The sequence below is a fragment of the Oscarella lobularis genome, chromosome 15 (genome assembly GCF_947507565.1).
Source record: "Oscarella lobularis chromosome 15, ooOscLobu1.1, whole genome shotgun sequence".
Classification (NCBI taxonomy): Eukaryota; Metazoa; Porifera; class Homoscleromorpha; order Homosclerophorida; family Oscarellidae; genus Oscarella; species Oscarella lobularis.
Genome location: NC_089189.1, coordinates 1,263,994 through 1,283,589, shown reverse-complemented (window position 1 = coordinate 1,283,589; position 19,596 = coordinate 1,263,994). Strand labels below are relative to the sequence as shown.

The window sequence follows — 19,596 nt, the reverse complement described above, 5'->3', positions numbered from 1 at the left end:
ATGGGCGACGCTACGATGTAGAAAACGGCACCGTAGAACTGCATGAGTCCGACGAATGCTGGATCGAAGCCGAACGAGCCGTGGAGAAAGACGGATTGCGTTGTGTTGACGAAACCCCAAGCAGCTGTACTGATCATCAGGCTGAGTGACGTCATCCAAATCCAGAAGTTCGTCATCAATTTCGGAACAGTCGCCGCGGTTGTCTGTTGTGTGACGGCCGCGTCCTCTTCACCACTCTCTTCGAGAACGAAAGGAAAGAGAACGAGGCTGATGAGTATGAGTCCGCCGATAACGAAAAACGGTGCCGGAAAGCCGGCCAATCGGAATAGACCTCCTCCCACTGCCGGTCCGATGACGTATCCGAGTCCCAATCCCATTTCCAAGATTCCGACGACGGTCGATACGTTGTCGCGAAATTTTGTCGCCGCGATCGTCCACGTGGCCGTGTACAGCGAAGCGGTGCCAAATCCTTGGATGACGCGACTGGCGTACGCTATAGCGAGAAACGGCGTCCAATCGTCGATGTAGCGAATCATTCCGAAAAGAGCGGTGGCGCCCCCGACGAGGAACACGCCGGACATGAGCATGAAACGGGGCCCTATCTCTCTGACGTACGATCCCAGTATGGGCGACGCGACGACGACGACGAAGGAGAAGGTGCCGAAGACGAAACCAACGTGAGTCGTAACCGTCTTGGATTCGCTTCGCGTCGTGGCTTTCAGCGGGCGGAAAAACGGGAATGAGTATCGAATTGGCGATGTTGGCGATGAAGATGGCATAGCAAAGGCAAGCCAATAGAAGGACGCGACGCTTCCCGTTCGTTTTGAGGTCTTCTCCTGTCAGCAGCGGCGTCTCTTCGTCTGCCGGGCGAGATTTCGAGCCTGATTCCACCAGCGAAAACGATTCCGCTAGCGGGCTTGATGCAGAAGAACGCCGAGACATTCCGCGTTGATGTACCTATGGGCCGGGTCCGGTCCGCATCCGAGGTTCGTTAATTGCGCCATGTCCCGGAGCGGATGACTATATAATGAACTCGCACCTCACCGGGCCGGCGCGGTTGGCGTTGGACAATGGACATAACTTAGCACCCGTGCTCAAAGGCGCGACTAGACGGCTTTCGCGCCTACACTCGCCCGAAAGGAGGCACGCTGAAACGTAATCAGTGTTTTCGCGCTTCGATCGGTATCCAGGCTAGGTTTGACCACTCGCTCACGTGTTTGCTAGCCAGGTACAATGCAGTAGTGCAGTAAACGGAACGCAAGCCCGCATAAAGAACGTATACAGTAGCCAACTCGAAACTGAAAGACAGTAGTAGTATGATGCCAATGAAGGCCTTTAGTAAACAACAGCTGTCAGCCGAGATAGAAGAATCAGCTCTTCCCGTAAGAAAAGTGGGTGAACAGGTTTCTTTGAAAAAAAATCAATAGTTTTCACGTTCACGTGTCAGATCATGAGCATATTTTCAAGCCGTCCGTCGGGGAGACATTATTTCAACCTCGTGTGATCACGTCTATACCCAAGCAATCTCTCTTTCAGTCGTTCAGCCTTCGTCACAGCGCAACTCGTGAACGCCTAACTACAAGTAAGTTTGTCTTGTTATGGGGAATTCACTATTCTGTCTATTTCTTTAGACTATAAAAATTCTGATAGTTCTTCTATCCCATTTGGCGGTTTGTTTTCTTTAATTAGGCCTACCTAGCCGATCTATTGATAATTGAGCGTACGCATTTCTTTGTTCCCTGAACATTTATAGTGCGTTTATTAGGCCGGCACTGTACATAACACTGACTCAGTCACCAGTATGCAACGGACAGACAAACGCAAACACTACTACAGTACTCTACATCTATTCTATTCTATTCTATATCGGTTATTTCCAGCTCTTCAGCGTTGGCATCGGATCGCTGCCCGCGGCGAAGATGAAATACTCCCCATTCTCTGGGAATTTGGGGCAGACGACCCAGCGGGTTCGATTGATTCGACTCCGCTTCAATTCCGGACGTCGATGGATCGACGCAGAGCCCGGAGTCGGTCTGAACGTTGAAATAATCTCAGTCAGTCTACAAACGACTATCTGCTTAGGTACGTGTACCGGTACGGGCGGCTTTCTCGAGTCGACGTCTCGATTTTTCTTCGGCAATATCTTCTTCGACGCCTTTTCTTTTTTTGCCGCTTCCCTCCTCCGCATCCTGTCCAACGCTGCCTCGGCTTTTGCAGCGGCGATCTTCATCTTTCGAAGCGCTTCGTCGGCCTTGAATTGGGCCAACTCCCACTCCCGCTTCGCTTTATCGACTTTAAGTCGATATTTTTCCTTCAGCTTTTCGAGCTGATTTTTTCGGCGTTTTTGACCTCCGCGGCCCGACGCCGCCGCGGAGTTGCGCGACGTCCTTGACGACGTCTCGCTGGTCGAAGCCTCGACCGGAGTCGAGGCTTCGACCAGCTGCGGAATCGAGTCCGCAGTCGAAGTCGAGCCGAGACTCAAGCGAGTCTCGGCTCGAGCGACGAAAAGGGGCCGCGGAGTTTCCTCTCGGTCCGGACATCCGAATGGATGATCCGCGAGAATGCCCAAGGCTGTAGAATACGTAATACTAACTGGGTGAAGTTAGGATTCATTGTTTGCACGTACATTCTCTAACGGATTCCGGCGACGTCTCGCTGTCTACGTTCAGTCTAATTTCCTTAGAAATCAAACTGATTTAATATGTGTTTGTTCGTATAATTCGTTATTACCTCGACCGAAGCAATGTTCGCTTCGGCGGCGTTGCGCGGCGAGCGCGATCGTTTTATTCGAATTGACACGGGATCGGGCTCCGTTATTAGATCAGATGCCGTTTCCTCGGAATTTTCTGGAGCGAGCGGTGCCAGCGATTCGGCGACGATCGGTTCTCGTTTCGGCGTCGCTTCGTAAGGAGCGCCGTCGTTCGTTTCGTCGTTTCTGCGCTGACGCGTGCCGCAGGCAAAAAGTTTCGTAAAGGCGTTAACGAAGCATGAGAAAAAAGCCATGAGTGCTGTCTCTTAGCGACAATGATACGTATCGAAATTTATTATGTCGTCACAATGTTCGATCATGCCCGCTGATGATATTAATCTTCAGCATTTGTGACGTCACAATAAGTGATTCGGATCCTGGATCTTAGTAAAGGGCTCTCCCACCCAAGTCGCTTGATCCAGTCATGTACACGTAAATTTCTCTTTAGCTCAGGGGGAGAACGAGGACGAGAGTCGGGGAAGACGTCGTCGTCGCGTCGTCGTAAAATCGACGTGGATGATCGCGAACCGGATCGGCGGAAAGCAATATCCAAGGAACGCGTCGTCGCCACCTCCTCCTCCTCCTCCTGCATCCGTCGCCGCTGCTGGTGCTCCAGTCAAATGTCAGGTAACGAAAACGCGCTCGGTATGGAGCGACGGCACATTTTTATGTGTCTGTCACGTGCTGTATTTATTCTGCCTGTATTTTTAGCCGTTCTGCGAGAAGAGGTCTTCCGCATCTCGGCGGGTCTTCTAGACGTTCAACGATTGACGCGAGGATGCCACGGAGCCACCCGGTAAGCGCAGAACGATGGGGGACCCCAATACGAACCTAAGCGTCGTCTAGCCTCCCAGGATTGTCCCCCGACGAAAGCGACGTGGCTAGCATGCCGGTAAGTCGTCTACCTCTCCGCGATCAAAACGTGGACGATGTCTTTTACTCAGATCGTCGCGCGAGTGCGAGCGATGGCGTGCGAGAAGTCTTCGCCTTCGTTCCGCCTCGAAATCTAGCTGACGAAGAGAATGGATAGGTCAGAGCAACCATCGCCGGCCTTGGATACTGTACAGACGAGGCAAAAAAAGATGCGTGCGAGGATCTGGCGAATCGCCTTCTCGATTCGAAGCGCCAAAGTAATAACAAGACTTTCTTTTTTTAGGTCAGAGAAGAAGCAAGATGTGTATGTGTTTCATGTTGTCTGTTGTAAAGAAGATGTGTATGTATGTGTATGTGTTTCGTCAGTTGTTTGTTTCTTTGAGCTGCACGTTGCATGACGCAGCCAAAACCGTGCGTTGCGTCCATCCTGTGTCTTGTTTCATCGCAGCATACCCTCCCAACCAGAAAAGCATCCTCCCAAGGTGAGAAAGTTGCAGCCTCATCTATAGTCGAGACTTCTTTTCTTTGTTTTAGGGTTAAGGGGTCCTGGGCAAGACCCCGTCAAAAACTGCCCTGTAGGGGTCCTGGGCAAGACCCCGTTGAAACTGCCCTGTAGGGGTCCTGGGCAAGACCCCGTCAAAACTGCCTTCGATTATGCGAGGGGGAACTCTGTGTTTTTTATTTCAATTTATTAAATAAATCGTCTATCCCTCCCCCCTTATTCATGAGCAGTTTTTGATTACGGGGTCATGCTCGGGACCCCGGTTGTGAGCAGTTTTTTGATCACGGGGTCATGCTCAGGACCCCCAACTCCTACAAAAAACAAACTCGAACGTAGTTACGTTGCTTTCTCCTACTCGCACCTGTTCGTCCTTTTGACTGGAGTCCCAACGGCTCCAACAGCGTTCTCTAGAGAAAATCAGAGGAGCATTCCATTGGAATTTCAAAATAAATACCCTACAATTATTGAACTACCAAACCAGGAACCAAAATCCTGTTTCAGCGCTCTCAATCATACACTACAAAACGTAGCACGTGTAGAAATATGTAAAGCCAAACAACACGATGACATTACCTCGAATACAAAACTTGACCGAAATCCCGTAATGAACAGACAGAGGCCCTTCTCAGACGACACCTCAAGTTTCTAAAAACATATTTTTAGACGTGATCGATCAGCACATTGACGACGTTCAACGACTTTTTCTCGCCTCCGTTCCCGGTGAAACGATGGAGTTGCTCCTGTAATAGGAGCACCCTTCTCGTCAAATCGCCGCCGGAGTCGACACGTAGCTAGATTCTCTCGACGACTTTTTGAAACAGTTCGCGGTGCGACGCCTTTGTCCGATGACGGGCCCGTGATTGAAGTCGCATATCAAGATGATCAGCGTTAAATGAGTCCGGCGTTGATTTTCCTCGTAACGACGGCTGAACAGAATTCTCTTTGATGTCAGCGGCGTGTGAAGGCCCAACTAGTGCAGATACACGCATGAAAGGAGACGGAGCTCGGCGATGGGGTGCCCTTCTTACTGTAGAGATGTAGGGCTCTTCTGGTGTGCTGTAATACGTGGGAAGATGAGAGTGCAGACAATCGTTCCAACGCCATCTATCAAAAGGCAGTGCTTCAATTGCATGCGAGAGTTTTATACGGCAAATAATAATTAAGTAATTAATTAAGCGCCTCAGACTATGTGTACGTACTTCTTACCTCTACTGATACATAGCCCCGAATGACGAGTACGTGCGTATCCAATCGTAGATGATACGGAAAACGCTGGTGGACGAAGCGTTGACAACAGCAAGTAGGACAGCTTCGGTTCACAATTCTTGAAGGCACAAGACGTCAGCCGTCAGTTTGGGCCACTGAAAAAATAACCAATTAATCAATTAATTAATTAAGGACGTCAAGAATGCAGAGTATCGTTTTCATATTTATGATAAAGTGAATATGTATTGTAAACAATACCTATTGGCTTGGGTAAAGGACTTCTCTAGTCGTGGATTCCCCTTTGGGAGAAAAAAGCTTAGAGACTCGTCAACTGCCGGTACCTACGGTGTATGAGTTAATGATTTAGTTAAATAGTGAGCGGGGCCTCTATAATGAGGGTACCTCGAAATTTTGAACAGTGCAATACACATAATGTATGGTCAGGCTTCGGCCTTCAAAAAGGAGATATAGACAGCAAGTCAAAAGAGTTCTTCTGGCATCAAAGAGAAAATCAACAGGACATTGCTCGTGGACGGTCGGGGGGCGTGGGCCGAGGGTACACTGGCCATGAAAGACCCCGGCCAAAATAATGATATGTATATCTGTGTACCTCTTTGTTTGACAGCACAATGATGGTGTCTTTGCTTGCGTTTCTCAAAATAAGAGGCGCTTCGAGGAGACATGTAGTACTTGTCTAGACAAAGTACTTACAGCAACAGAATCAGAATTTCTACAGAGGAAGTCGTCAAAAAATATTATATTAGTTTCAATATTACAGATTAATGAGGGAACCTGCCTCGTGTCACTGGCAGTAAGAAAAGTTTTTGTTGTCGATCTCCAAAGCGAATGCAGGCTAGACCATAAATTTCGCAACAAGAATTCGGCTTTCCACGGTCATTTTTGGGCCTGCAGTCGGCTCAGAAACGAAGCCAAAGCCGAGACAACTCGCCGAGCCGAGACAACTGTGATCACAACCGGGCATTCAAAGTCCCGAATAACGTTGGAATTTTGCTTCTGTTTTACCAGTTTTCACTTCAGCTTCGTCGGCGTTTCCGCTGCCAATGGGATCAGATTTACAATTGGCATCTCGTCGATGACAACGAACACGACTGCCCTTCTCCGATCGGATTTTCTTCATTTCATTCACAAACAAATTTACTCGTCCCTCTTCATGTAACGTACCTTCGAATGCAGTCAGTCACTTTGTGTTATAATCCGCATCTTGGGATCGTCTAGATCGGCGATTTTCGCCAGATTTTCGCCAGATCTTTGCCGAGGCAAAGAAAGACCACGCCCACTTGGTATGTGTCTCATATTTTATCCTGGGCCCGCTGTTGGGTCGCTTTAATTAAATTGGTCATCACTTCTCATTGATTGTTTCTGTAGCTGATCAGCACGTTTTCCATTTTGATGTCTCTGTGTGACTGTTTTCTATCAAGACCGGTCCAGACAACTATGTATCAACGCACAGTCCGGAGTCGTTTGTCGACGAAGTTGAGAAGCTCCTTGAGACTTATAACTATTAATGTGTATCTGTTTTAGGTGCCTGTTCGTATGCAATTTCGTATCTTTGATATGTGACTTTCTGGATTTTTTTGGTACCTTGACGTTTTGCCTCTTCGCGTGTTGACGCTTATTTGTTATTGGCTTTTTGTGACGCCTCTTTTCTGGTTTCACAAGCGTTAGTCCCATTGCCTTGCGATGTGTATGAGTCTTGCTAACTTTATCTGTTTTATAGATACCTGGATAACGTCGCCTGCCCCCTGGTGGCACTGGCCTGGTCTTCCGTTTGGCTTCAAGGTCTTCTTCGATTTTTTTCTTTTCTGCTTCTTTTTGCAGCTTCTTCTCGATGGCTGCTTTTGCTTTTGCAGTGATTGCAGTCACTTTATCTGCAGCAATATCAGCTTCTAACTGCGCCATTTCGCATTCTCTTTTGGCTTTCTCTCTTCAAACAGAAGAACTTTTTCTCTCCGCGGCCCTTAATCGGTTCGCATTCAGGACACCCGAACGGATGGTCCGCGCCGAGGGCTAGAATGCTACACTTGACATATTTACAGTATTGTTTGAATCGTTTTTGTTCTGCGAGTTTTTTTGACACATTGAATTAGCCTGTGAGGAAGCCACAGACACGACCTCGCTATCATACGAAGACACTGCATTTTTTAAAAATGTTTTTATTCATTTTGTAGTGCTAATTTTTTTAAATAAATTTACTTTTCATCTGGACTCGAGAGAACTTCGAGAGGACTGACTGACTGACTGACTGACTGCCGGTGGGAGATTATTGCTTTTGTCTGATGCCCGTATGTCCGGGTAGGGTAAACTGCTTTTCAAGAAAAAAACGAGGAAAAACTGTTTACCCTACCCGGGACATACGGGCCGCCGCAGCATTGACTCTGTTCTCGTGATGCTAATATATTAACAACGCTGGGCAATAGACTTTTGTTCAATTTTTAGTACACTATTGACTAATAGCGAGCAAATACTGTACAATTAAATTTGCGTACTTCTTACCTCTACTGATAAATAGCCCCCCCCCCCCCCCCCCCCCCCAATGACGAGTACATGCGTATCCGATCGCAGATGATACGGAAACGTTGGTGACGAAGCGTTGACATAGAACAGCTTCGGTTCACAATTCTTGAAGGTACGAGACGTCAGCCGTCAGTTTGGGCAACTGAAAAAAATAGCCAATTAATTAATTAATAACGTCAAGAATGCAGAGTATCGTTTTAATATTTATGATAAAGTGCTTTCGTCAGTGAATATGTATTGTAAACAATAGGCTTGGGTAAAGAACTCTATTTGTGGATTGGGCGAAGGGTCCCCTTTTGGGAAAAAAATCTTAGAGACTCATCAACTGCCGGTACGTACCGTATACGAGTTAATTATTTAATTAAATAGTGAGCGGCGCTTCCATAATGAGGATACCTCGAAATTTTGAACAGTACGATACACATAATGTATGCTCAGGTTTCTGTGCTCAAAAGGGAGATATAGACAGCTAGTCAAAGCGTTATTCTGGCTTCAAAGGGGCATTCAACAGGCCATTGCTCGTGGACGGTCGGGGGGTGCACTGGCCTGGCCAGGGACCCCGCTATACGTACATCAGTGTACCTCTTTGTTTGACAGCACCATTGATGGTGTCTTTGCTTGCGTGAATCGTTGCCCATTATTTTAGAGGCGCTTTGAGGTCTCAGGAGACACGTACATGGATTGTACACTTGTGAGACAAAGTACAGAATTCTGTCTATAGAGGAAGTCGTCAAAAAAATATGATATTAGTTTCAAAACCTGTCTCACGGAGTCACTAGTACACTGTAGTAAGATAAGTTTCTTCGTCGCCGGAAAACCCAACAAGAATTCGGCTGTATAAACACACGCAGTCATTTTTGGGCCTGCAGTCGGCTCAGAAACGAAGCCAACGTCCTGAACGCCGAAGGACAAAGGTGATAACACCCGGGACATTCAAAGTCCCGAATATCTTTTGCAGCTGATATGCTTCTGGTCTAATTTTTCCCTCAGCATCGTCGGCGTTTTCGCTGTCAATGGGGTCAATGGGCCAATTCGATTGGACGCAGAGGCGGGTCGTCCTTCGTGTGCCGATCAAGCATAAAAATGCTTTGCGACGTAGAGCTGCTTGCTTTCTCAAACTCGTCCTTCTCTAAGACGTATTGCGCTAGCCGCGCTATTCGATAACAACACTGATGACAACGAACACGACTATCCTCCCCCGTTCCGATTTTCTTCATTTCATTCATAATTTCATTCATGAACAAGTTTACTCGCCCATCGATTTTTATTGAAGGTAACGAACCTTTGAATGCAGTCAGTCACTTTTTGTTATAATCGGCATCTTCGGATCGTCTAGATCTTCGCCAGATCTTTGCCCAGGCGATTAAAATTTATAGAAAGACCGCGCCCACTTAGTATGTTGACCCCGCCTCTCATATTTTATCCCGGGCCCCGATATGTTGGGTCGCTTTAATTAATTAATTTGGTTGTCACTTCTCATTGATTGTTTCTCCAGCTGATTAGCACGTTTTCCATTTTGATATCTCCGGCGACTGTTTTCCATCAAGACCGGTCCAGACAACTATATATCAATGCACAGTCCGGAGTCGTTTGTCGAGACGAAGTTGAGCAGCTCCTTGAGACTTACAACTAATAATGTGTATCTGATTTAGGTGCCTTTTCGTATGCAATTTCCCTTCTTTGATATGTGACTTCCTGGATTTTGATACCTTGACACCTTGATGCTTATTTATTATTGGCTTTTTGTAACGCCTCTTTTCTGGTTTCACAAGCGTTAGTCCTATTGCCTTGCAATGTGTACGAGTCTTGCTAACATTATCTGTTTTATAGATACTTGGATTAGCGTAGCCTGCCTGGTGGTGACCTGGGCTTTCGTTTGCCTTCAAAAGGTCTTCCCCAATTTTTTTCTTTCCTGCTTCCTTTTTCAGTTTCTTTTCGATCGCTGCTTTGGCTTTTGCAGCGATTGCAGTCAATTTCTCTCTTCAGCAATATCAGCTTTGAACTTCGCCATCTTTCATTCTCTTTTGTCTCGTTGCTGGTCGAAGTCTCGGCTGGAGTCGAGGCTTTGACTCACTCCGGAATAGAATCCGCAGTTGTTTATTGAACCGAGACTCAGGCTAATCTCGGTTCGATTGATTTTTTTGATGGGATGTCGTCGGTTCGCATTCGGGGCAGCCGAACGGATGGTCCGCGCTGAGGGCTAGAATGCTGCGCTTGACATATTTACAGTATAGTTTGAATTGTTTTGTTCTGCGAGTTTTTTGACACATTGAATTAGCCTGTGAGGAATCCACAGACTTGAACTCGCTATCATACGAAGACACTGCATTTTTAAAAATCTTTTTAGTGCTATTTTTTAAAAATAAACTTTTGCTTTTTATCTGGACTCGCGAGAACTTAGCGAAGGATAACCCCTGACTGACTAGGACTGACTAGCGGTGGGAAATTATTGCTTTTGTCTGATGCCCGTATGTCCGGGTAGGGTACACTGCTTTTCAAGAAAAACGAGGAAAACTGTTTACCCTACGGACATACGAGTATTGGCTTTGTTTCTCGTGATACTAATAAACCAAAAACGCTCGGCAATAGACTTTAGTTCAATTTTTTAGTAGAGAAATAAAGCGAGCGAATACTGTATAATTAAATTTACATAAAAGCAGAACACTGACAACACACAATACTACTTCTTATTACAGTACACGGTATCTATTCTATATCTATTGTATTCTATTCTATTCTATTCTATTCTATGCTATATCTATTCTACATCTAATCTATATCTATATCTATTCTATATCTATCTATCTATTCTATTCTATTCTATTTTATATCTATCTATATCTATTCTACATCTATTCTATTCTATATCGGTTATTTCCAACTCTTCAACGTTGGCGTCTGATCGCTGACCGCGGCGAAGGTGAAAAACTCCCCATTCTCTTGGAATTTGAGGCAGACGGCCCAGGGGATTAGATAGATTTGCCTCGACTTCAACTCCGGACGCAGATGGAGCAACGCAGAGCCCGGAGTCGGTCTGAAAATGTAAAGCTCACATGAGTCTACTTAATTAATTAACGACTATATATCTGTTTACCAGAACAGGCGGCTTTCCAGAGTCCTCGCCGCGATGTCTCTTCGGCGATTTCTTCTTCTTCGACGCCTTAGCCGCTTTCTTCTTCTTCTGCATCTTATCCAGAGCTGCCTCGGCTTTGGCAGCGACGGCCTTCATCTTTTGAAGCGCTTGGTCGGCCTTGAATTGCGCCAATTCCCACTCTCGCTTCGCCTTATCGACTTTACGTCGATATTTTTCTTTCAGCTTCTCGAGCTGACTTTTTCCTCCGCGGCCAACGTCGGCCGCGGAGTCGCCGCCGCGAGACGTCGTCGATGACGTCTCTTCGACCAATTGCGGAATCGATTCCGCGGTCGACGTCGAGCCGAGACTGAGACGAGTCTCGACTCGATTTATCGGCGGGAGAGGCCGCGGGATTGGCTCCGGATCAGGGCAACCGAAAGGATGATTGGCGAGAATTCCCAGGGCTGTAGAATACGTAGAACTAATATAGGGGATGAGTAGGATTCATTATTTGTACACATACAATCTCTAACGGATTCCGGCGACGTCTCGCTGTCTACTACATTCAATTTAATTTCCTTAGAGAAATCAAACTGACGTAATATGTGTGTGTGTGTTCGTCTCTATAATTCGTTATTACCTCGGCCGAAGAAATGTTCTCGTCGCGCGGTTGTTTTATCGACACCGGATCGGGCTCCGTTTCGTCCGAGTTCTCTGAAGCGAGCGGCGCTGGCGATTCGTCGACGATCGGTTCTCGTTTCGGCGTCGCTTCGTACGGAGCGTCGGCGTTCGTTTCGTCGGCTCTGCCGCGTCGATGCGTACCGCAGGCGAAAAGTTGCGTAAAGGCGTTCACGAAGCAGGAGAGAAAAGCCATGAGTGCTGTCTCTTAGCGACAATGATGTGTATCACAATGAATTATTTCGTCATAATGTTTCGTCATGCGCTGTGATGATGTTAATCTTCGGCATTTGTGACGTCACGTACGCCAACTCCGGCCGAGGTTGTTTAGTCCATTTTCTTTCTGAAAAGGAATAAAATTTGGGATAAGCTATGCGTTTGTCAACGTACATTGATGACGTCATAAGCGCGCATGTACCCGAGTTAGGCTCTGGCATGTACGTACCGTCGTACATGATCTGACCTCCTCTATGAAAAGGAACGCAAACAATGTACCGGTAATAGATTCTAAATGAATTTTTGCCTGATGTACGTGTTTCTACTGCACATCGTCTAAAGCTAGACGCCTTGTAAAGCCCCCTCCCCAAGTCGCTTCCCATACATGACGTTTTCAAAATGTCAATATTTACGTTGATATTTACAGTAATGGCTTAAATTCGAACTGGTAGCTTTACATATTCAGATATTTATCTTTCTTCTCTGTAAACGTACGTGCCTGTTTTGTGAATCTCTCTTTGGTTTAGCTCTACTGTAGCGGCAAACTACTCTCATGATGTGCCGATATGTCAAGAAAAAAATAGCAATCTCCGAACCCACAGGATGCCCATTGGTCAGCTCATTGCTAAGCCAGATTTTTAAAAATTATTGATATTTATTTCTAACGTACAGTGAAGCTTGCCATTGCACGTGCTTCATGACACAAGAGGATCTTATGGTTCATATATACTGTAATCAGAAATAAATAATATTAGTTTCAACAAGCAACATCAATTGGGCAAGCTATGTACCTGCATACCGTTTTTGTCTCTCAAAGAGTCGATGGCGCTTCCGCAAAGTGAACCAAAATTTTAGTCCATCTCCAAGGCTTCGTAGGCTAGAAAAATTCGCATCGTTTAGAACAAGAACAAAAGGCTAGCTCTTTTTAAAGAACGCAGACTCCTTCTTACGCCAGCAGTCGGCTCAGAAACGAAGGAAACTTCGTGCACACCGCAGTGAAAGTAAACGCCCGGGACATTCAAGGTCCCGAATACAGTTGTGATTTTCGCTTTCGTTTTAAACCAGTTTCTACCTCTGTTTCGTCGACGTTTGGACCATCAGTACGGTTTCCGATTGGCATCTCGCTCGTTCCTGGCGAAGAACACGACTGCTGCCCGATCCGCGACTCGCTTCTTCAATTCATTCATGAACACGTTTACTCGTCGCTCGGCTTTTCACTGAACCCATGAATGCAGTCAGTTAGATTATCTTCAATGGCGCATCCTAGAATCATCTTGCCGCTTCTATATAGTCTATGTCTGTTATTTCTGGCTCTTCACCGTTGAGAAGAAAAGACCACGCCCACTTGGTATGACCTCGCCTCTATATACAAATTTATCCCGTGCCCTGGGGGGCGGGGCTGGGTCAATTCTAATTGGTTTATCACTTCTCATTGATTGCTTCTCTAGCTTATCAATACATTTTCCATTTTGATGTCTCTGTGGCAACTATTTTTCGTAAAGACCAGTGGAGACGAAGATCTATGCTCAGTCCGAAGTCGTTTGTCTGCGCAAGGTGAGCAGCTCCCTGAGACTAATAACTATTACTTGTATTATGTTAGGTGTCTTTTTCATACGCAATTTCCTTCCTCGCTGTGACTTTTATTATGATTCTGCTGTACCTTGATTTTTCTTTTCTCTCTTTCTCTCCTCATTTCAACGGTTATTTATTGGATTTCAAAATGCTTCTTTCTTGTTTCACAAGCGGTACTCCGGATTCTATAAGTGTACCAGTCTGCTAACTTTATATCTCTTTCATAGATCATACGTACGCCTTGGAGCTGGGATTTCGTTCGGCTTACGACTGGTCTTTGCAGATTGCAGATTTTTTCTTCTTCATCTGCTTCTCGATTGCTGCTTATATGCTTTGGTGACAGTCTTCTTTGGGGCGTGATGCCAGCTTTGAGTTGAGCCATTTCGTATTCTCTTTTGGCTATTTTAACTGTATCTCGGTACGTTCTCTTGAACAATTTTTTTCTCTCCGCGCCGCGGCGTTTGACCGAGAGGAGTTGTGAGACGTTGAGGTCTCGTCGTTGGTCGAAGCCTCGGCTGAGGTCGAAGCTTTGGCTTGCTTCGGAATAGAATCCGTCGTTGATTGTTGAGCCGAGACTCAGGCTAATCTCGGTTCGATTGATTTTTTGACGGGATGTCGTTCTCTCTTCGGGCAGCCGATGGGATGGTCACATGATGACGAGCCAATTGTCTGAACTGAAACTTTTTTGTCCTGCGAGTTTTTGCTTTTAAAGTTTTAGCGGCTCCTTTCGCCGTTTCTTTTTTTGATAAATGAACAGATATGGTCCCTCATGCCGCTTTGTGATGTCATACGCAGGCATGCGCATTTTAGTCGTGTCCGCGTGTCGCGTCGTTCGACTCGTCTTCTCGTCTTTTCTGCGTTCTTTTTCCGACTCCGCTTATCAGAATGGGGATTTTAAACTACTCCTCGCTCTTATCTGGGTACACTTTACGTTTAGGAGAAAAAACGGCGATGTGTTGGCGTGGAAGATTGCTTCGCGACGATCTCGCACGCGTCACGGTTGCGCATCGTTTGCGTGACTTTAATTAAAAGAGAGAGCGAGACCGCCTGCATGAGACAGTGCACCATTTCGTAGGGAGGGGCCCCCCTCGTCCACAGCGTTTTTATCCACTCTTTGTAGACTGCGATTGCAGAGCAAAAGACGTGCCTAAAAGACAATGAGAAAAAGGGAACTCGGAGGGGGACCCCTCGGAGAATTCGTTCGAATCGAGGCTACAGCTACAGTGCGATGCATTTACTTCGATGACAAAAGATTCATTATACATATGTGTTATTAGAGCCGTTGAAAGGAGGGATATTACCTCTTCTTACTAATACCTAACTAAGAGCGGACTTGAAAGAAATAAAGGTACGTACATAGCGAGCCAAAGTGAGTACAATGTAACGGAAAAGATTCACAGACGTCTACTCCTAGTCGCATTTTTCGCGGCATGCACCCCAAGGTTGCTACAGTCTACAGCGCAGCATTGAAGTAAGTACTACTACTACTACTACTACGTGCATCCCTCCCCTTCCACTTCCATGCCCATGCAGTCGTCCTCTCTCTGAACTGCAAGCTAGTGTCCCTCTTTCATTCCCACTCGTTGAATCGGCTCAACTCTTTCACAATCGCTGAAAATTTCGGTCTCTCGCGAGGTTCGCGAGACCAGCATTTTCGAATCAAATTTTCTAGCGTAGAAGGAGTCGCTTCCGGTATTGTTGGACGTCGATTTTCCAATGCAATTATGTGCTTGGCTTCTTCCCTCGTACACTGTGCCAAATCTTCGTACTCTTCGAAGGGAGGCGTTCTGCTCACGATTTCCCACATCACTATGCCGTAGCTATAACGACAGGCATATCCATGCAATAAGTACTTATAATTAATTAATTAATTTCATTATTAATTATTTTTAATTTAATTAATGCGTAATTAATTACCTGTACACGTCAGCTGACGTTCCGTACGATTTCCTCAGAAGTATTTCGGGGGCGTTCCAGTAGAGAGTTCCAATGTACCAAACCGTTACGCGGTTGTCTTCTACTAAAATCGTCGATTCTCCCGAAGTCGCTTCGGCCGGTCGCTTGAAACTGCGTGACCTCGGTTTCGTGGCGTTGTCGTCGAAAGCCATCAGCCTTGCGCATCCGAAATCCGCTACCTTGACGACGTTATTTTTGTCGATGAGCAAATTTGCGCTTTTCAGATCGCGATGAATTTGCGGCGGATTTGGGTGTGGAGATAGTTCATTCCTTCGGCCGTGTCCAAACAGAACGAACGTTTCATTTCGTTTGTTACGAGATAAGGCGAGCGATAGAGTATGTTCTTCAGCGATCCTCTGTAAGCGTGCTCGACGACGAGAAACGGTCCTTGCGTCGCTTCGAACGTTCCGGCGCCGAAAAATCGGACGATGTTCTTGTGATTGAGAACGGTCATGAGTTCGATTTCCCGAATGAATTCGTAGAGAACGGACGCGTCCAAACTCGCGATGTCCATTTCGAGCTCTTTGACCACGACGTACGACATGCCTCTGTACGTCGCCTTGCTCACTTTGCTGTAACCTCCTCTACAGTCTCCATCGACTCTTTCGAGCATGACCAAATCCGTTTCCGATATATTGAGCGTTTTTCGTAATTGTTGCAGTTTGCGTTGTCTTGCTAAATTCGACTGGCGATATTTGTGAATGCATACTGCCATTAGAGTGAACAGAGTCGTCATGAGCACGATGCCGAAGCCCACGAGGTAGAACGTGGGGTAGCGGCATGTTCCGCCCGTGTAACCGGGATCGCACGTGCACTGAGCCGCTAGAGCGCTAATCTTTCCTCCTTTATAAGTCAACGTGCACTTTCCGTAGTCGCAATAGTTCGGGTTACAGTAGCATCTCGACACATTTTCGGCGTTTACGTTCGCCGTAATCGTGCCCACGGGGCATTTTTTGCAAGCGCTCGACGCACTTTGTGCATACGCTCCAATACCGCAACTCCTACACGATTTCGTAGCGAAGTTTTCTGTATAATGTCCACCTGGGCAGCCGAGATGAGGCAAGTAGAAGATGAAGAATTTTTGCGAACTCGTCGTCTTCTCTCCGTTGCTAATTCCCAGCGATATCAATTTGTTTTTGTACGACAGCATACTGACTTGATTCGCGTCTCTAGGCAACGGCTCTAACTCGAAAACGAAGCGCTCTTTTACGTCCCAAACATAAGTCGATGATACGTAAACTCTTTTGTCGTAATGAGGGGACTGTATCCCCGTGTTGAAGTCGTAGCTTATCGCCACCTTGTTGCCAACGATTGCTCCTAGAGTCAGACAATCGTTTCCTCGCGGACGACTAAAACCGCTTCTGTTGTCGTAGAAGAGTTCGTGTCCTTTCCATGTCGATCGTGCGAAGTTGTACACCCAGAGCACGTTATCGAAGCACTTCGTACTGTTATGTGCCCGTCCACCGTAAACAATTGGACTTCCTTCCAGAACCTCCATCATTGCGTTGTATCGAGAAGCGGGGCCCGTTTTGCCCGGGTATTTAGTCGTTGTAAGGAGCTTCCACGATGCGACGTACCCTTCACTGTTCTCCCTCCGGATTGTTAACAGCCACATGTCATTCAATTCCGTCAAACTTCCGTCTGATGAAATGTATACGCCGCCGAACAGTAGAACTGATCCACTTGCCATTGATGTCATGGAACATCGCATTCTACCTTTAGGGCGTCGATCTGAAAAACTAATAAATTGGGTCCATTGTCTACTTTTAGTGTCAAATCCCAATAGACCGCTTTGTATCGTTTCTCTTAGCCGAAGTCGCTCTTCAACAGTGTAGTCATATATCGATATGATGTTCACGTTATCGTACACTGCACTGTTTCCTCCAAATTGCAGAAAGATGCCATTTGCGACCGATCCGCAATGATTTGCAAGCACGGGAGGAGATTTGTAAGGTCGATACTGCTGCCACTGAACGGCTTTTAGATCTAGACTCCACAGAGGGACAATTGGCAAAAGGGCTTTACTGTAAACAAAATTCATCCCCGAGGCATACGTTCGAAGGCCTCCGTAGATGTAGAGAAAACTTCCAACCAAAGCGTAGGAGAATGTTCTTGGAATCAGCTGCATTGGAGCGTCTACCGTGGGTGGAAGCAGAGTTGCGTAAAGACGCACTATTGGTTCTTCTCCTTCCGCAGTGTCGAAGTATGCTGTAAATTTGTGTGTTAGAGTAGTAGACGGAATTTCTGTGTCCGAAAGTGGCACGCGGAACATTAGAAAGTGATCAGCCATTTTCACGACATATTTTGAACCAGTTGTAGGAACCGCTACTCTGCTCGTCGTAGGATTGGACCATTGTCCGTATATCCACGTTTTTGACGTCCAGTTATACGCAAAGATAATGCGCTGTACGACAAACAGTGTGGCGTTTTCTTTCGCGAAAAGGAAGCCGGTAACTTGAGTTGAGAGTACCATGATAAGCTCTGGAGGAACGTATGAACGTTTTGTCAGGCTTTCCACAGCGACAATTTTAGCGTTTAGATTTAGTGTCGCTGCAACTATTGCAGAAATTGTTGGAGACAAATCGGTCAGGCCAATAAGTTTTATTGTTCCGTCGTTCACGCTCAGTGCCCAGGAAAGAAAGAAGTTCTGTAGTGCTACTTTAGAGAACTGAGCATTTCCTTTAATCCACTGAAAAAGTGGAACATCGTCATGCATGTCGCTGACGCATCGAAGTTCCCAAAATGGAAGTTCATAATTAGGCAGAACCCAGCTCGGGTCGTTCACAAAGACAAAGATCGAGGTCTTACACTGACAACGACTTTTGTTCTGATAGAACGTCGTAGAAACGGCGAATTCGTCCAACGGGGGAGGCGGTTCGCTGCGAGACGTAACGGCGACTTCTGTCCAATTTTCATTGGAACCCGAAAAAAGCCACGTGTCAGTAAACTTCTCTGTGTTTGTTGCACCACCAATGAGAATGATAGACGTTTCGCTTCGACGTTCCAGAACCGGTCCAACTCGCCCCGTTGGAGATGAGCGAGGGAGAAGCGTTTCCCACGAGTTTGACCAAGGGGTGTAGAGCCACGTGAAGGGATACTTGTCTCCGTAAAGCAGTACTTTCTCTGGCTCGTCCGTCGCTCTTTGATACGAACAGGTGACGAATGATAGTTCATTAGGCGGATATATTGTTCGAAAGAAATAGTTTTTATTTACGAAACACCATTCGTTACCGGAATTTTCAGAACAGATATCGGAAATCAGGGATTTTTCTTGATTGTGGGAAGAAGTTGGACCAAGTTGACTTGGCAATTTTTGATAGGTCTTGTCGTTTACTTTCATCATTCTCTCGCAGTTGCCATGGTACCCGTAACACAACAACACAAAGACCATGCCAGCTTCCGCGATTTTCCCGCTCTAAAGAAAAGAGATCGGATTAGCAATGCACCGACTAGATTTTCATGACTTCGGAGCCCCGCTCTTAATTGACTCAAGACGATCCCAGAGTTATAACTGTTCTACGTATAGAATTCAGCTCGCTTAATTCGACAGAGAGCGCGACTCGCGCTAGCAGAGAGAGCCTCTGTCGATTTTTCCAGCATGCATGCACTCTGTAGAGCACTCAATAGAAGCCAACTTGAACTTGTGCGGCGCCGACCGGGCGGCTCAACTTCCACGCTATAGTGAGTCCGCCGCGCCGGCAAGACTGCATGATCGTCCGGTACTCTTACTGTACACACCATTCCGACTGAGACGTCGATGTAGACCACCTTTTTGGTGCAGCCGGGGGCGACTCCGGCAGAGGGTAGACTGAGAGGCCAGCGATGGGCGTATAGCATAACACTCGATGAGTCATCAGTTCAAGTAAACAAGGAAGGAGAGAGGATGTTGATAAAAGCCGGGTCTCCCATTATAGAGAGCACTTCGCGACGGTACTGGCTCTTTTTTTCCAAATCGTGCGTGATTGCCGCGACATGGGTCTCTGATTTGACTTGAAGTAGCTTGCGGAAGTATCGCTCTCGATCAAACAACATAAACGGCCTCGGTTACTTAACCACCTTCACTTTCGCTACGTTGTGGTAAAGGAAGGAGCTAAAAGGTGAGTGTTAGTGAACTGCACTATACAAGGGGAACCGAACCAAAGGCGTCATGCACGGTCTTTCTGCATTAGGATTTCTTAGAGACAGACTATACCGTAGAACGCAAAGACATTGCACAAACGCGATTAGTCTACGATA

The 19,596-nt window shown here is 46.5% G+C and overlaps 3 protein-coding genes and 7 long non-coding RNA genes across 21 annotated transcripts; 5 read left to right on the top strand and 5 right to left on the bottom strand.

The window, feature by feature from the left end:
• Window positions 1-1,744: 1,744 nt before the first annotated feature.
• On the bottom strand, window positions 1,745-3,337 carry LOC136195935 (chromatin assembly factor 1 subunit A-like). Its single transcript, XM_065985418.1, has 4 exons — window positions 2,731-3,337; window positions 2,627-2,678; window positions 2,093-2,571; window positions 1,745-2,033 (listed from the first exon to the last, which is right to left on the bottom strand). Exons 1-4 carry the CDS (start codon window positions 3,001-3,003, stop codon window positions 1,857-1,859), a joined length of 981 nt encoding a protein of 326 aa, XP_065841490.1. The 5' UTR covers window positions 3,004-3,337; the 3' UTR covers window positions 1,745-1,856.
• Window positions 3,338-4,046: 709 nt separating this feature from the next.
• On the bottom strand, window positions 4,047-7,864 carry LOC136195943 (uncharacterized). Of its 3 annotated transcripts, XR_010672023.1 has the most exons (9): window positions 6,127-6,288; window positions 5,941-6,060; window positions 5,733-5,823; window positions 5,589-5,671; window positions 5,331-5,485; window positions 5,153-5,228; window positions 4,824-5,094; window positions 4,698-4,769; window positions 4,047-4,641 (listed from the first exon to the last, which is right to left on the bottom strand). It is a non-coding gene; the product is annotated as an uncharacterized lncRNA (long non-coding RNA). The 3 variants fall into 3 exon arrangements; XR_010672022.1 differs by lacking the exons at window positions 5,589-5,671; window positions 5,733-5,823; XR_010672024.1 differs by lacking the exons at window positions 5,331-5,485; window positions 5,589-5,671; window positions 5,733-5,823; window positions 5,941-6,060; window positions 6,127-6,288 and adding an exon at window positions 7,845-7,864.
• Window positions 6,336-6,762, top strand: LOC136195950 (uncharacterized). Its single transcript, XR_010672033.1, has 3 exons — window positions 6,336-6,503; window positions 6,567-6,631; window positions 6,717-6,762. It is a non-coding gene; the product is annotated as an uncharacterized lncRNA (long non-coding RNA).
• Window positions 6,792-7,535, top strand: LOC136195948 (uncharacterized). Its single transcript, XR_010672031.1, has 3 exons — window positions 6,792-6,823; window positions 6,873-7,011; window positions 7,069-7,535. It is a non-coding gene; the product is annotated as an uncharacterized lncRNA (long non-coding RNA).
• Window positions 7,865-7,877: 13 nt separating the features above from the next.
• On the bottom strand, window positions 7,878-8,865 carry LOC136195951 (uncharacterized). The gene is made up of 3 exons (XR_010672034.1): window positions 8,634-8,865; window positions 8,448-8,580; window positions 7,878-8,007 (listed from the first exon to the last, which is right to left on the bottom strand). It is a non-coding gene; the product is annotated as an uncharacterized lncRNA (long non-coding RNA).
• On the top strand, window positions 8,816-10,233 carry LOC136195944 (uncharacterized). 2 transcript variants are annotated; one of them, XR_010672025.1, is made up of 5 exons: window positions 8,816-9,138; window positions 9,202-9,259; window positions 9,361-9,468; window positions 9,518-9,638; window positions 9,696-10,233. It is a non-coding gene; the product is annotated as an uncharacterized lncRNA (long non-coding RNA). The 2 variants fall into 2 exon arrangements; XR_010672026.1 differs by lacking the exon at window positions 9,202-9,259.
• Window positions 10,234-10,503: 270 nt separating this feature from the next.
• On the bottom strand, window positions 10,504-12,844 carry LOC136195939 (uncharacterized). 8 transcript variants are annotated; one of them, XM_065985424.1, is made up of 9 exons: window positions 12,783-12,844; window positions 12,632-12,709; window positions 12,503-12,561; window positions 12,328-12,457; window positions 12,007-12,084; window positions 11,579-11,959; window positions 11,462-11,516; window positions 10,960-11,402; window positions 10,504-10,899 (listed from the first exon to the last, which is right to left on the bottom strand). In XM_065985424.1, the coding sequence occupies exons 6-9, from the start codon at window positions 11,810-11,812 to the stop codon at window positions 10,723-10,725; spliced, it is 909 nt and encodes a 302-aa protein (XP_065841496.1). In that variant the 5' UTR covers window positions 11,813-11,959; window positions 12,007-12,084; window positions 12,328-12,457; window positions 12,503-12,561; window positions 12,632-12,709; window positions 12,783-12,844; the 3' UTR covers window positions 10,504-10,722. The 8 variants fall into 8 exon arrangements, with proteins under 8 accessions (XP_065841496.1, XP_065841494.1, XP_065841497.1 ...); XM_065985422.1 differs by having other exon boundaries at window positions 12,007-12,457; XM_065985425.1 differs by lacking the exon at window positions 12,007-12,084.
• Window positions 12,845-12,874: 30 nt separating this feature from the next.
• LOC136195946 (uncharacterized) lies at window positions 12,875-14,164 on the top strand. The gene is made up of 5 exons (XR_010672028.1): window positions 12,875-13,066; window positions 13,124-13,180; window positions 13,281-13,386; window positions 13,433-13,577; window positions 13,632-14,164. It is a non-coding gene; the product is annotated as an uncharacterized lncRNA (long non-coding RNA).
• Window positions 14,165-14,248: 84 nt separating this feature from the next.
• On the top strand, window positions 14,249-15,252 carry LOC136195947 (uncharacterized). Of its 2 annotated transcripts, none has more exons than XR_010672029.1 (4): window positions 14,249-14,324; window positions 14,525-14,627; window positions 14,682-14,752; window positions 14,805-15,252. It is a non-coding gene; the product is annotated as an uncharacterized lncRNA (long non-coding RNA). The 2 variants fall into 2 exon arrangements; XR_010672030.1 differs by lacking the exon at window positions 14,249-14,324 and adding an exon at window positions 14,338-14,475.
• Window positions 14,658-18,761, bottom strand: LOC136195932 (uncharacterized). The gene is made up of 2 exons (XM_065985414.1): window positions 15,322-18,761; window positions 14,658-15,224 (listed from the first exon to the last, which is right to left on the bottom strand). Exon 1 carries the CDS (start codon window positions 18,749-18,751, stop codon window positions 15,581-15,583), a length of 3,171 nt encoding a protein of 1,056 aa, XP_065841486.1. The 5' UTR covers window positions 18,752-18,761; the 3' UTR covers window positions 14,658-15,224; window positions 15,322-15,580.
• Between the last annotated feature and the right edge of the window lie 835 nt (window positions 18,762-19,596).